The sequence below is a fragment of the Petaurus breviceps genome, unplaced genomic scaffold (assembly GCF_028583685.1).
Source record: "Petaurus breviceps papuanus isolate PSGF00001 unplaced genomic scaffold, PetGlider_PUasm1.0 90977, whole genome shotgun sequence".
NCBI lineage: Eukaryota > Metazoa > Chordata > Mammalia > Diprotodontia > Petauridae > Petaurus > Petaurus breviceps.
This window is the reverse complement of record NW_027187391.1, coordinates 56,887,099-56,904,010: the sequence shown is the minus strand read 5'-3', so window position 1 is coordinate 56,904,010 and position 16,912 is coordinate 56,887,099. Positions and strand designations below refer to the sequence as shown.

At 35.4% G+C, this 16,912-nt stretch overlaps 1 protein-coding gene across 2 annotated transcripts in view; it reads right to left on the bottom strand.

Annotated features, from left to right (window-relative positions):
* Positions 1 to 1,770: 1,770 nt before the first annotated feature.
* Positions 1,771 to 16,912, bottom strand: part of FBXL4 (F-box and leucine rich repeat protein 4) — a 147,634-nt gene continuing 132,492 nt past the window's right edge. For both annotated transcript variants that reach the window (XM_069077184.1, XM_069077185.1), the window contains exons 8-9: positions 7,346 to 7,658; positions 1,771 to 2,344 (exon numbers count right to left, since the gene is read on the bottom strand). In XM_069077184.1, the coding sequence (XP_068933285.1) occupies positions 2,181 to 2,344; positions 7,346 to 7,658 (477 nt within the window). In that variant the 3' untranslated portion in view covers positions 1,771 to 2,180. The remainder of the gene's footprint in view (positions 2,345 to 7,345; positions 7,659 to 16,912) is intronic.

Sequence of the window (16,912 nt, the reverse complement as noted above, 5' to 3'; positions counted from 1 at the left end):
AGTTTTCAGAAGAATCGAAGCTATTTAAAGTCACATAAAAATGCTCTAAATCACAATTGATTAGAGAAAGGCAAAATAAAATAACTCTGGGATGCCACCTCATACCTATCAGAAATGACAAATGATAGAGTGTATGAGGAAAAAATATGCACAATAAATGAACTGCTGGTAGAGTGGTGAACTGGTCCAACCACTGTGGAAAACAATTTGGAAGTATGCCCACAAAGTTATAAAACTGTGCTTACCCCTTGGTCCAACCATACCACTATTAGGTATATATCTCATAGAGATAAAAACAAAAGGACCTATATGCATTTCTAGCAGATCTTTATTGGGGTGGCAAAGAACTGGAAATCAAAGGGATGATCATCAGTTTGGGGAACAGCTGAGCAAGTTGTGGCATATGATTGTAATGGATTATGCAATAAGAAATAAAGATGGGAGAAGTTTCAGAAAAACATGGCAGGACCTATATGAACTGATACAAAGTAAAGTGAGAGGTACTAGAAGATCATTGTGCACAGTAACAACAATGTTGTAATGATTGATCAATTGTGAACGACTTGGCTGTTCTGATCCAAGGATCCAAGACAATTCCAAAGGACTTGTAATGAAAAAATGCAATCCACCTCCAGAGAGAGCACTGATGAACTCTGAGGGCAAACTGAAGTATAGTTTTCTCATGGTTTTTTTTTTTTTTATTTTTCTTGCTTTTCTGGAAATGTGGCTAATATGGAAATGTTTTGCATGATTTCACATGTATAACTGATATACTGAATCAGAGGACATGGGAAGGATGAAGAGAATTTGGAACTCAAAATTTAAAAAGATGATATTAAAAATAATCAATTAAAATGTTAAAAAGTTTTTTAAGTTTCATTCATAGTTTCCCTCAATAGTAAAATATAAATTCACCTATCCATTATTAAATTGGAGAATTCTTATATATCCATTTCAAGCCCTTATTCTATAAAATCATTAAAAACACTGAAAAATTGCTAGAAAACTAACCAGTTTAAATTCCCCATTCCTGTTTTTTGTTTGTTTACTCTGCTCATAGTGTGATGTTAGTGTTAATTGTAAACAATGGAACTGTCAAATTAAGGTAACAGAAAGAAGGAAAAAGTCTTAAACAGGTATCAAACTGGATACTCAGTTTATGAATGAGAGTTGGATGTGGTCTTGTTCTACACAAAATGAGTGTTTTCTCTTTTATATCAGTCAAATATTCAATCTAAGGAAGAGTTGCTGATATATTATCGTGGATCATATATTTTTCAGTGTTTCATATGGTAAGCAGATGCAGCACAAGTCAACACAATCCAAGGTGACAGGAATTTGAGAAGAAAATTGCTTTGGGGTTCTCTATACATTATCAGTTATGTGACAGTAAGTACTTGACACCAATATTATATATACAGTAGCTAGAAGAAGTAGGTAATTTTCTTTCCTTTTTGTTTCTGCTACACATTCCCAGAGGGTTCTTTTGTACATGTACTATATCATTAAAGGTATACTGTAAAATATCATTGTATGTCATCTTTTTAAAAGGGAATATATACCTCCTACCAAATATGTTATAGATTGAAATGGCTAGGTCCAAGTTTACTCTCCATCCCTCTCCCCCCCAAAATTAGGAGGAAGCAAAATTTCCTTCAAATTTTCTTTTTTCTATGATAAAATATTACATGCCAGATCACAAAAGCTTCTTAGTAAAAGCTGATTTAAAAATTCCATAACTCAGTAAATAAAGGCACTTGACAAATATCATTCCTCTATGCTAGGTGTGGAAAATTAACTTTATTTTTACATAAATATCACAGTACTTTATTGCACAAAATGTTCCTTTACATATGGGTTAAAATCTTTACATTAGAAGTAAATTTTTTTAGGTTGAATTTGTAACTCTTGATTAAAACGTGCATTACCAGTGATTAATAAATAGAACAACAGCTACATACAGAATAATAAGAATTATTATTAATTCCCAGCTTGTTCATATTAGATAGATAGCATGTAGATGCCCCCTATTTTATGAAAATGATTTTCTTTTTCCTTGATTTGAGTAATTTCTTAATTTCCTTTTAAAAAGGATATGTTCATTTTTCTCCACCCCCAAAACAAACAAAACCAATCACATGATGTCAAATTAATTCCATGGCAGCACATAGACCGATGAGTCACTGAGTGAAGCTTTTTTTAATGAACACATTAGGAAAACTGGCATTCAGTTCTAGAACAACTCTATTATCAATCTGTGAACAGAAGGACACATCAAGTAAAGAAAGATTTTTACAAGATTCCAGCAATTTTCTTAAAGATGCAGGGCTTACCATTCTTGTCCCTGTCAAGAAAAAAGAGGTTAAGTGAATTGTTTATTTAAAAATATACTTTTAATGGAATGACTTCATTAAGTATTATTATTTCACAGAAAATGAACTGTTCTTTTTAAGACTTGATATGAAATATTTTTGATCACTGAAAATCCCTGATATAATTTAATGACTTCTATTACTAAAAGTTTAGATTTCCTATTCTTTATGAGGTTTGGACCCTGAATTTTGGCAATATTTTTCAAGTAATATGAAGAAAAATGCCAGCCATCTGCATTCCTATTTTCTCATTCTAAAGTAAGTAATACATTAATGGAAGTAATTTTGGCCCAACTAGAGCTCTTTGGCAAATAATGGACTGTGACATGAGGAAGATTTTTAAGGGGACTATAAAGTCATAAAAAAAAGAAATCAACCTTGAGAAGTATGTGTAAGTTTCTTATAGATTACTATTTTCTATTAAAAAACATTTTAAGAAACATGCCATTCGAATTCGGTTGGATGATTGTTAACTTTCACCTATGGCTCACTGGTGGAGTGGAAAAAGTACTGCTTCTGGAATTGGAAAACTTCGGTTCCAGTTATCATTTTATCCTTAATTAGCTTATGACATTACATCAGTCACTGTATATCTAGGTTTTAATTTTCTCATATGAAATGAAGAGGCTAGACAAGATCATTTTCAAGGTCATACCTATCTTTAACATTCTGTGATAATTGATCTTTGTTCATCATTTCCTCATTAAAACTGCCCCTTTCCTAACTTCATTAGTTCTGTTTATTGGCACCACCATTTTAAAAGTCACCCAGATCCAAAACCTTAATCATTTTTGACTCCTCACTCTCCAAACCCCCAATTCAATCAGTTGCCAAGACTTACAGATTCTACTTTCACAGTATCGATAATTGACACTATCCAGTCAAATGAGGTTTTTATTAACTCTCACCTGGATAGCATCAGAAATAACAAGTTCTTATCTCATTTTTCCTCTCTAAAACCCGTTTTTCAAAAGGCAGTGAGGTGTCACAGTAGTACTTGAGTACTGGGCTTAGAATAAGAAAGAACTGAGTTCAAATCCAGACTCGGACACTTCCTAGGTACATATTCTGGGCAAGTCATTTAACCTTTGCTTGCCTCATTTTTCTCAAATGTAACATAGGGATGATAATAACACCTACCTCACAAGATCCCCGTTGTGGGGATCAAATGAGATAATATTTGTAAAGCACTTAGCACAGTACCTAGCACATACTAGGCATTTAATAAATGCTTGTTGCCTTCCCATTTCCACAAAATAATTTTCCTAATGAGTATCCCTGACTTGGTCACCACTGTACTATATAAAAAACTTATGTGGTACCCACTGACCAGAGGATAAAATGGAAACTATTTAACCATTTATTCAAGGCCCAACACAACTAGATCTAAACTACCTTTCCAAATTTATTACATTCTACTCTCTTTTATACGATCTGTATTTTGGCCAAACTGAACCTCACTGCATTCAAACTGAACACATTCTCCCTATAGCACTGTTGGTTGAAATCTTTCTCTTCCTTTAAAGATCAGTTCAGAAGTGACCATTTCTATGACATGTTCACTGATTTCACAGAATCCTAGAGTTGAAAGAGGCCTCAGAGATCATTTCATCCAACTGCACAAGGCATATATAGTTCCTTATGAAGGCACAATATGTATATAGTTTCAAAATGCTTTCTAGAATGGCTGGATCAAGTCATAGTTCCACCAGCTTTTTACAACAATGTCTGCTTTCCTGAAGCCCAGCCAATAAATGTCATTTTCAATTTTTGTCATCTTTGACAATCTGATGGGTGTGAGGCTGAACTTCAGAGGTGTTTTAATTTGCATCTCTATTAAGAATAGCTATCTGGAACATTTTTTAATATGATTGTTATGCCAGAGCTTGAATTTGATCCTTTGAGAACTTCCTGTTCAGATCTTTTAACCATTTGTCCACTGGGAACAGCTCTTCTTATGTATCTGAATCATTTCTCTATATATATTGGATAGTAGTATTTATCTTATTCATATTCATGACATGTTATGATTGTTAATTGTGTACTGTGCATTTTTCTCCATCATTTCCTTATGTTTCCTCTCTTAGTACTTCTCCCCCCACTTTTACATCAAAGTGATAAAAGTTAAAGAAAGTGATTAACACTAATGATTTGTAACTAAAGCCATTTCCTTTCTGTTTGTCTTAGTTAACTGACTTTGATATTCCTTGAAGACATTAAATGGTTTTGAAATGACACTTATTTCTCCTCATATTATTATAACATTAGCACAACCACATTATACAGGTCCTTCTAACTGCTCAAATACATGCACCTTTCTAGGCTTCTCTTGACTCTTGGGTCTGCATTTCAAAGTTTCAACCCAGCACCATCAAGAATGCTTTAAAGCCCTCCATTCTATTAAAAATTCATTTCCTTCCCTGTAGTATTATAGTCATTTTTTCAGGGTAAGTTATTCTGGATTATAACCCTATATCTCGTCTTGAAATACTGTAGCATGGTGGTACAGTGGATAGTGTGCTGGACTTAGAATCAGAAAAACATGAGTTCTTATCTTGCCTCAGACCCTTATTAGCTACATGACTTTGAAAAAAATCATCTTTTATTGACTCAGTTTCTAATAACCCTAAATAACATATGGTTATTGTGAAGATTAAATGAAATAATATTTGTAAAGCACTTGGCAAAAAGCCTAGCGCACAGTAGTTACTTAATAAATGTTGTAATTATTATTAATTATTAGATCTCTTGTTTATGGCAGAAGTTATCAGGTTTTATGTGATCCTAATTCTGTTTCCTTGGTACCTGAACTCTTTCCTTCTGTCTGCTTGCAATATATATTTAAATCTGGAAGCTCTGAATTTTTGACTATGACATTCCTGAGACCTTTCCTTTGGGGTTTTTGGTTTAGTTTTTTTGTTTTTTCGTTTTTTTTTTTTCCAGGAAATGATTGGTGGATTCTTTTATTTTCACTTTATCTTTGGTTCTAATAGATCTATGCAGTTTCCACTTATTTCTTGAAATACAGTTTCTAGGCTTTTAAAGAAAGCATGTCAAGATTTTTTTAATTATCTCTTTGAGCTGTTTTTCAGGTCCATTGTTTATGTTAGTAGACATTTTACAATTCCCCCCCACTTTTTCAATCTTTTGGTTTTGTTCTATAATTTCTTGCTATTTCACGGAGACACTGATTTGTGTCTGGTCATTATAATTTTTCAGGGAATCTATTACTTGGGTAAGGTGTAACATTTCCTGTTCTTAGTTATTTATTCTCTGTCCACTTTTTTCTTTCAGAGCTTTTATTTCATTTTTATTTCTTACTTTATTTCCTCCAGGCATTCATGTAATCCTTGTGGAAAAATCCACCTTTCCCCTTTGAGTTTCTGTTTGAATTTGTTATAGATATAATCTTTTTTAGGTTAAATTTCTGGGTATCACTGAATATACATACATACACACATGCATATATGTGTGTATGTATGTATATACTGTATATTTATGTTAACAGTATCTTCTGTTTAAAGCAGCGAGGTGGCACAGTGGAATAGTGGAAGACATCTTCCTGAGTTCGAATCTGGCATCAAACACTTATTAGCTGTGTGAACCTAGGCAAGTTACTGAACCCTGTTTGCCTCAGTTTCCTCATATGTAAAATGAACTGGAGATGGAAATGGTAAACCACTCTGGTATATTTGCTAGAGTTGGACACAAATGAAAAACAACAAAAATACAACAATCTTCTGTTTAGTCCCACCTACAGGTAGATATAATGAACTCATGAGCAGCTAAGTGGCACAGTGCTTAGAGTGCTTGTCTTGGAGTCAGGAAGATTCATCTTACTGAGTTCAAATCTGGCCTCAGACACTCACTAGTTGTGGTACCTTGTGTCACTTACCCCCATTTGCCTAGTTCTTCAGCTATAAAATGAAATGGAGAAGAAAATAGCAAACCACTCCACTATCTTTGCCAAGAAAACCACAAACAGGGTCATGAAGACTTGGACGTGACTGAAAATGACTAAATAAAATATAATGAACTCCTAGGCATGTATAAAGAATGTTTCATGTGATGAATGTATGAATATATGAATGAGAGAATGAGAAGGGACTTCAAAATATCTGTATTTGGGTAGGTCTTCAGTTGTTAGATTTTTAAAGATGTCAGTTCCACAAATTTCCTTTAAGAACCAGTTCACTGTCTAATTTATCTAAGATTTTTCATATAAAGAGACAGATAGATAGATATTTCCCTGATATGATAGCTTAAGTATATTTCCTAACATTTTATGCTCACCGAGACTACCTAGTTACTCATTCACGTATGTGAAAATCATTATTAATTAAATTCAGTTTTCTCACCAAATTAGTATTTACAATACTTGTCGTCTGATTTGTTTTTGTTTCTGTTGTTTGTTTGTTTTCCTCTGGGCTCTTGGTTTCAGTTCTGTAGGGGGATCCTATGAAGAAAGTTCTTCTACTAATACATATATGCAAATGTCTAGAAACTTATCCTCTTAGAGAGTTGTCTGGTAAACTAAGAGCTTAAATGATGGCCTACGGTCAGCTAGTAAGTATTTGTCAGAGGTCAGACTTGAATTCAGATTTTCCTGACCTGATTTTGTATTTGTTAGAAATGAGACTTGAACTCGGGTGCTCCTGATTTGATATTTTAATCTTTCTAATGAGTATCATCATTCTGTACTGTAATTGTCTCCCATCTTCTTTTCTGATCCTCTAAGATCTCTCAAATGATCAACATTATGGCTATAATTGTGTTTTATCATGATGGCATTATTTTAAGGATATATTGAATCCTTTAAAAAAATTATTCTCTATAGTCTTTTGCACTTTGTATGGTTCCCAACTTGGAATGCAAAATTTGTACTCAGTCAGGATGCTCTTCCCCCCCCTACACCACAAAAGCTGCTTCCACCTCAAAGAAATAGGATTTTAAGATAATTTACATTTTCTTACCTAATATATCTAGTTGCCGTAAGCGAGAGCAGTTATTAGCCAGCTCTTCAATATCTGTGTCACACACAGACCTGTTGGCTGTAAGAAAGAGCTTTTGCAAGTTTGGTAGTTTCCGTGCAAGGTTTGCAAAGCATCCAGTGGCACTCTGTAGGGTAGGACACCAACCAAGATCAAGTTCCTCCAAAAGCTGACATCCAGAAGCCAGTTCCGCTATACCATTTTCAGTAATATTCTTACATCTCCAAAGATCCAGGGTACGAAGTTTTTTGCATTTGGCTCCTATCATACTGGCAATCACATCGTAGTCTTCAATCTGTGAAGCAAACAAAATCAGTATTTTAAATGCTTTTATCCTCAGAAATGTAATTTTTTAAAAACACTATTATAGTCTTAATTACCCACTAAAGTTTTCAAGAGAGTGTGAGTGTGTGTGTGTGTGTGTGTGTATGTGTGTGGGGGAGAGAGAGAGGGAAGGAGAGGGGGGAAACAGAGAGAGAGAGAGAGAGAGAGAGATTGATTTTTGGTTTTTGTAGAAATTCCCCTCCTCATTGCCATGGTTTGGCATTTTCTTCCCCTTATTCTTCTCTTTTTCTCCTAACCTCCAATTGCTTGGGGTTGATGGTCCCTACCATCCCTAGGCAGGAGCAGAGTGGGGAATAACGTGGCAGAACTAACAAATATAAAAGAGGAAAGGGTAAACCCCGGAGACTCCTCTTCCATTTGACCCAATTGATCAAGCCCCAGGCCTAGTCTGGTCTCATAATACAGCACTGCCACTGCCCACCCCAACCCCATCAACTTCCTCATCCCCAGTCCTTATGGAACTAGTTCTGCTCTTCACCCCAGGGCCATATAATCCATCCCATTTTGTTATAACAAAAACTCTACCATTTTTCACCTATATGACTGTTTCTACAATATCTGCCTGAAAAAAAAGAGAAGGTGGGGGAGGGAAAACAGGATAGAGCTTTTAAATTACTGTGTATACTCCATGAATTAATGTGAACTACATACTCTTCCTCTCCCCCCCCCCCCCCCCCCGCCATTCCCAAGAGGAAAGAAAAACAGGGAGGTCAATACCTAAATGTAAGGAAGAAAAGGGGATGGTAGGAACTAATTGAGGACTTTCTCTTGGGGTTTATATTAACAAGGAGGCACTACCCTTATTGTTCCCTGACCACCACTTCCTGGAAATCCCTTCTTGGTCCCTTATTCAACCTTAATCCCTTTCTTGCACCTAATCTCAGAGCCCCCTACTCTTGGTCCCACCTCCCCCAAGTCCTATCCTATTAGAGACACCAACAGCAGTAGCAATGCATTTATGGCTATGAGTGGACTTGTCTGATAAGTGAAGAAAGAGCTTATCTTGCTTCTACCACAAAAAAGTGGGGTAAATGGCATCTCAAGTTGGAATTCTGAAAACATTTTCTCCATAAACACACTATTACATGATTAACTTGTATAGTACTTTACTTTTTTTTTTTTTTGTAAAGCAATTGGGGTTAAGTAACTTGCTCAAGGTTACACAGCCAGTTATTTCTGGGTGTGGTGCTAAGTATCTGAGCCCAGATTAGATCCCAGGTCATCCTACCTCTGGGGCTGGTGCTCTTACTCACTGCACCACCTGGCCACCCCAGTACTTTACTTTTAAGGATCATAGGATGACATGGCTATTTTGAGGAAATTACCTACCACTACTCAGATCATTGTTTCTAGGGGAAAATGTTTCTAGTTTCCAATATCAAATCTACATCTGAACTTTTCAAATATAACCTTTTTACAAGTTGGTTATTTGTATACTCGCATTCTTATTAACAAAGATCTGCCCACTAATGTTTGACTATCTTCAATATTTTTATCATAAACTGATAAATGAAATACAGAATTTCTAATATATTTTTATATATTAATAAAAATTGTTTAATGAAATTCTATACATAATGAATTAATGAATTAAAGACATATTTCTTTCAAGGAACAGCATTACCAAGTTTTATAGAATTGGGAGGTCTTAATACTGCTATTTTGTGCCTACAACTGGACTTTTAAACTTCAATCTACTAGAAGATTCTCCTACCAGATGTGTTACTATAAACTTCATGTACCTGTTATTTACCTAACAAGAATTTTTACTTTGTTAAATTCATTAAACATCATCTATGTATGGTAACAGGCCCTAATGAAGAACAGTAGTAATCACTTAAACCATGAGGTTTGGAATTTAATGTATAAGACTGGAATAATCTACTACTATCTAATATCTGTCAGTATTAATAAGTTGCTGGAAAACTACAAGCCACAAAAACTGGAGTTTGGAAATTGCTAACGAAAAACTGAACATTTTAGTCTTTAGCTTCATGTGTTGCCATCTCTTGTTGCTGACAGATACTAAATAAATGTTGCCCAGTTGCCTGAAGAAGAAAAAAACATGGTAAGATGACAGGAAAAATAAAAAATTATGTATAAATGAGTTGATCTATATAAAATATAATATAATATAAAAGGGGAAGCCAGGTGGCACAGTGAGTAAGAGCATCGGCCCCAGAGTCAAGAGACCCGGGATCGGTTCCGGCCTCAGATACTTAACACCCACACAAAATAACTGGCCATGTAACCTTGAGCAAGTTACTTAACCCCAATTGCTTTTAAATATATACATATAATTAGAAAGTATTAACATATTTTGAAGCTGGTGAAAAATCCAGCAAAAATTGTTAAAACCTTAAGTATTGCTAAGTTCCTCATGGGAACAATATAAGAGCAACAATGAAGTGAATGATATAAGAGTTTCCCAGACCATTTAATAGTTTCGCTTTCAGAATATCTATTTCATTATTTATTTTTGAGTATAGAGTATAGGATAGCTGTTAAAATGTAATTTAATACCATTTTATCAGGAAGTTATTTATTTTAAAATATGTGATTTTAAGTTTTTCATGTCTTTGTTACATGTACAGGCCAAAATTCTTTCTAGCAAAATACTTCCTTTTTCACAATGGGAGTCAAAGAAAAAATGGAATCTAGAAATCAAAATGGGGTATAAGGCATTTGTTCCTTTAAGTGAAGGAACTTGCAAGTAAAAAGCTCTACATTTTACAATTAAACAATTATAAGTATTTTTGACATTAATGGAATAGTTTTGGTAAGGCTGAATTTGTAACCACCAGATCTTAAATACCATGTAGACTGAGTTTCTATCAGAACTATGGGCAGTACTAAAGACAGAGGCTTTTATGACTGATGTGACAAGAATGAAACTAGGTTCTAGCAACTTCATAGTTAATTGAGAATGTACCATTGATATCGTGCTCATTTCAATAAAGGTAACCTGCCAGAAATGTTGACAGGATTAAAAACAGGTGTGGTCTGAAGAAACTGAAATCTAATTATAATCAGACCAAATAACCTTAAGTTGTGAAGATACATGTGTGTTTGTATGTATGTATATACACACATACCTCCATTACCAATATAGCACTTCTGAAGAAGCAGGGAATAATTATACAGTTCCTTTTCTCCTAAAAGTTCAGATCACTCACATTTATTATCACATTGATTTTCACATACTTATTACTTTTAAAAACAATTTCTATGGGGCCAGGTTTCTTTTCAGAAAGGAAAAAAAATAAAGTACAAAGAGTAAAGGACTTGACCAGGGTCACACAATTAATTGGCATCAAACATAAAAATATAAAGCTAAATCTTATCATTGTCAAACTGGTAGGTAGTTTCATTTCTGGTAAATGGTGTTACCTGTTCTACACTAGCAAGAGCTTCCAAGATGGGCACTGATTCTCTTTGGAGGCAAAAAATGAGCTGAATACTACTGTTCCTGATGAAACATCATATAAGAAACAAGTAAAAGAATGGCTATAGACCATCTCTTGATAAATAAGCACTATATTTTTAGAGCTGTCAAAACACAGAGTATATGGTCATCTTTTATTTATAAAGGGATTTATTATTAAGTTAGTAGGTTATTAAAATTCTCCCTTAACTTTTTTCCTCCTTATTTTGTCAATGGAGTATTTCACTACTACTTAGCACATCTGCCAAACAGAAGACAGTGTAGAAACTACTACTGCTAAAAGATAAATTAAAAGGTTTGGTAGGAAAGAAGGGTAAAACTGGCCAAAGTGAAGTGGTACTGCAATATAGAGGAAAAAGGTCTAAATTGGGAGGATAGAATAGGGTTGTGGTCCTGGCTAAACTACTAAGGACTACATGTCCTTAGGTAAGTCAAGCTCTAAAAGAATCTTCTAACTAAATTATCTCTAAAATTCCTTAAATTTTTAAGATTCTAGGTGTTTTCTGTTTCCCACAATTTTGGGATTTTAGTCATTAATACTGCAATTTTCTAATTATCATGAGTAGTACAAAGTATGATGTACAGAAAAAAATCTTAAACTAGAAAGAGATGATAGGAATATAATGGAATTTTAGAGTTGGAAGGGAACTCAGAAGTTATTTAATCCAAGCCATCACCAACTTCTTATCAAGGAAGTCTCATTTTTGTAAAAATCTCATTTTTGTAAAATTGTTAGCAAGGTTTTTCCTTATACTGAATAAAAATGGGTATTCCTGTGACATCTCCCCATTGGTCATAATTCTATTTGTCTGAACTAAGCAGAGGAAGTCCATTCCTTCTTTCACATTACTACTCTTTATTATTTGAAGATGACTATCATATCATGGATCACAGGCTCTGGAAGTGGAAGTAACCTCATAGATAATTTAATCCAACTCCTTTATATTGAAGATAAGGAAACTGAAGCCACGAGAGATTGCATGACTTGTTCAAGGTCAAAGAAGTAATAAACAACAGACCCAGAATTCACACAGATTCTAAATCTCCAAATCGAGTATTTTTTCCACTATGCCATGCTACTTTTTTATGTCCTCTCTTCTCTATAATAAACATCTTCAATTCCTCTACAGTTTTATCTAGGGCATGGTTTCATGACCCCATGCCATCCCAATCACTCAACTCTGGAGGTGTTCCATGTTAATGTTACTTCTAAAATGCAGTGCAGAACTAGAAACAATATTCTAAAGCATGTGGTTTGAAAAAGGCACGTTGCAGTAGGACTATTATCTCCTCACTCTGGAAACTACATTTCTATTCATGCAACCTAAGACTGTATTAGCTCTTGGTTGCCAAATCACAGTGGATTTATATTGAGTTTGCAGTTTACTAAAATCCCTAGGCTTTTTTTTTCACATGAACTATTTCTCCTTCATTCTGTACTTAATGGTTTTTTAAACCCAAGTGCAAGACTTTACAGTTGGTTTTATCCCACTATTCCAATCTGTTGAAATTCCAATTCATTTGCTCAATATATTAGTTATCTTTTCCAGCTTTATGTCATCTAAAATTTTCACAAGTATGTCTTCTATATATTCTCCAAGTCATTGATTAAAGTGTTGAACGGAAACAGATCAAGTGCATACACCTAGAGTACTTCAAAAGAAAACTTCCAGGCTGACATTGATTCAGCACTCTTTGGGGTCAGAAAAGTCTACAATCTTTTCCTGCATAGTAAAAACTGAGAACTTTCCAAAGAGTGTCACTAATACTACAGTCACTATAAAACAAAGAATAAAAAAAATGACACTGACTAGCTTGATCACTGGTGAAAGCTTGTTTAGAACTCACTTTCATTACAATATGGAAATAATTTCAGAAAATATTCAAGAATGACATATTAACTATCATCCCCACCTGCCCTCTAACCTTGTAGTTGTGACCATAGATACAAGAGCAATTTGAATATTTTATGAGGTACACATTTCAATGGCTTTATTCACCACTCAGTATGGAGCTCACTAAAAGAATAAATAAGGGTGCTCTATACCCAACTCAACTTTCATGTTTCAGGAACCTATATAACAATAAACACAAACTCTAAGTATATGCAGGTACAACTTTATACTTTGTTCTCCCTTATGCCCTTTGTCTCAGTCCTCATTTTAATAATTAAATTATTTTGCAAAGATTTAATCTGCATGACATCTTTGAGACTGAAGATTAAGTTTCCCTCCAAATACAAAATTCTGCTCCTTATCAACTACTCACCAGAGCCAAGGCCCTAACTCTATATCAACACTAAAATCTTTTGTGTGTCCAACAGGGCTTAAGTTCTAATCCTAGACCAACATTCTCTTTTATTGGGGGTACAATTAAGATATTCAATAGAAGATATGAAACAAATTTAATTCTTCATAGTTAATATAGTGTTAGTCTAAAAATTAACCTGGAAAGAGATCAAGAACTAGTCTTTACCAGGTAAATGCTACAAAATGGTCATAAATAATACAAAAATAAAATTAACATGATAATACATTTACTAATGCAATTCCAATGCTATATTATGATGTAAGGGTGACCCTAGGTTCTCAAAAGCAAAGCTAAAAGAGAAGAAGCTCTGGTGGACTCTATCACACTGTAAAATTATTTAAAAGGCTCATTCCTGACATGTTACAACAATTCATTACATGGTTCACCAATGAATATCTTATGTTGTCTGAAGTATGTCAGAAATGAAGAATGCCAACATACCTTCTTGCAAACTAGTATGCAAGAAACTAAGATTAATGTGGTATTAAGCTACTGGCAGCAAGTATTTGCTACCTTACCATACTGGAGAATTTTGGAGACTGTTATGAGACTTCTGGAAATTTTTCCTCAGAACCAGCTTATAGGTTGTGCAATAAGACAAGGTCACCAAAAATGTGAATATATTGGGATAAAATAAAGCTGAATACATATCTCTAGCTCGCTGCCCTGGTCAAATAGGTTAAATTTTTAAAACAAAGACATTTGTTTGGTAAACTGAGATTACAGTTACTGTAGTAAAGAATTGGGGTGTGGTGAGTAATAGCAGCACTTCAAAGACAAACACTCCTTGGAATACTGTCAGGAAACAATCACTTTATAGTTGGTGGTGAAGAATCATTTGGCAATTATTTAGTGCTTGTGTACTAGGAAACAAAACACAGTAGCAGCAATGTGAAATTTGGGGATAAGCTAGCAGTTCAACCAATGAAAAAACACAAAATAATCCTTCCAAAGGCAAGAAAATGGAACAGTCAAGGTGAAATAAAGCTGCTGCCAGATTACTGTCCACTTCAGTATTAGCTACACATAAACACACTGTAGCTGGCCCTCGCAGCCTTACAGAAGCCTATGAAAATGACCACTGGATGTGACTCTTATCCCTGAGTCTTAGGTAGCAACAGGACTCACTCGTTTGTTCATATATTCATTGAAGTCATCCAGCTAATGTTGATTAAAAACCTATTATATTCAATGTACCATTTGGGGGAGGAAGAGGAAGAATGGAGAGGATATAAATATAAATAAGTCATAGTTCCTCTCCTTATATGTCAGATCAAGTAAGGACAGGATAAGGAATCTAAGCAGATACACAGAGTCAGGAAAAGGCCAGAGGTCTCAACCTGATTACAAACAGGGCTATGTCATTCTAGGACAGAGAAAAATGTTGATCTGAAACTGGGAAAATCAGCACAGTCAGTCAATAAACATTTTTTTTTAAAGCAATTGGGGTTAAGTAACTTGCTCAAGGTTACACAGCCAGTTATTTCTGGGTGTGGTGCTAAGTATCTGAGCCCAGATTTGATCCCCAAATCATCCCAACACTGGAGCCGGTGATCTTACTTACTGAGCCACCTGGCCACCCCTAAGCAATTGGGGTTAAGTAACTTGCTCAAGGTTATACAGACAGGTGTTTCTGGGTGGGTGCTAAGTGTCTGAGCCCGGGATTCGATCCCCAGGTCATCCCGACACTGGAGCCGGTGCTCTTACTCGCTGTGCTACCTGGCCACCCCAAACACAACTCTGAGTCAATAAACATTTAATAAATACCTACTATGTGCCAGGCACTGTGGTAAACACTGAGGATACAAGGAAAGGCAAAGACAGTCCCTGCTCTCAAAGAACTCATAGTGAACTGGAGGAGAGAAAAACAACTATGTGCAAACAAGCTATAAACAGGATAAACTGGAGACAAACAATAGAGAGAAGAATTAAGAACTAGAATTAAGAAGGTCTGGGAAAGGCTTTTTGTAGAAGGTGAGATTTTATATGGGTCCCGAAGGAAGCCAGGAGACATAGATGAGGGAGCAAAGGGAGTGACAGTCAGTGAAAATGCCTGGAATTAATAAATGGGAGTGTCTTGTTAGAGAAAGAGCAAGGTCGGGGTCACTGAACCACAGAGTATGTTGAGGTGGGGAGAGGAGACTGTAAGGTATACAAAGATTGAAAAGGTTTTGGGGAGGGGCATGGCAGGTTATATAGAGCTTTGAAAATGAAATAGGTAATTTCATATTTGATCCTGCAAGTGATAGGGAGTCACTAGAATTTACTGAGTAGCATTTTAGAAAGATAACTTTGATAGCGGAGCATAAGGGAAAGAGGGCAAGCTGTATGGTAGCACTGTTAGCAAAAGTCTAAAATAAGACCTAAGTCCAGGGTGTCAACCTAAGCAGAAACAGAGAAGGCGGTTAATAAAGGTATGCAGTAGGAACAAACTTTCTTGACACTAGCTGTCATTAGTATTACAGGACAGCAGTCTGGTATCAGATTCAAAGACCCAGATATTGCAAGACTGAGGTGTAAGACAAAAGACTGGTGCATAAGGCAAGAATTCTCTCACCAGGGGCCTAGGGTACAAGGGAGAAGGCCCAGCTATGGAAGAGTTGGGATACTAAGTAGTTTCCAAGGACAAGATCAGAGTCATACCAATATAAAGACTGACCTGCTGTCACAGGGAGTTACTAATATACAGATCTTTATATTCTTCCTTTCTATTACCAAAACTGGCCTAAAATTCTCTGACAGGTCTGAACCTATATATGGTAATTAAGTCAGCTTCTCTGTCAGGGTTTGAGGGATAAAGGGCATGCAGTCCCTTTGTCCTCTATTCCCCACCATTTGACAGGGTGAATATTCTAGAGGCCTTCTACAGATGTGGTTACTGAACAGAGCTGGACTAGTGACACAGCTGCTACAGGTCATCTGTTCTTGGTCTATATGAGGTTCAAGGATCATCTGGGCATCTCAAGTCTGTGGTACCACTCTAGCTATTGTGAACCTCCAAACTGCCCACTTAAGGTCCTCCTCTAAGAGTTTAAAAATAAAAAAGATCTTCTGAGTGTGCCCAACCAATACTAAAACTGTTTGGGGAAGGGGAATCTTCTGGTCCTATATTACAATGAAGGATGGGGTTGTCTCATGGTAAGCATGGAATTTTTTGCTATATATAGGTCCACTACTATACACAATAGAATTCGACTATCCTTTGGAAGAAAATGAATTGATCTCATATCATTTATACTTCTTCCCTCCTATAATCAGTATGAAAAAGATGGGAAGTCATTAATAGGTTCTTTCAGTTTCACTTAGAATCCCAGAATTTTAGAGTTAGAAGAGACTTTAGCTATAATTGAGTCCTATTCCCTAATTTTAAGAGATGAGGAAACTGAGGACCAGAGGGGATAAAGGACTTGTCTAAAGTTTCTGATCACTAGTAGCAGAGCTAAGGAAGA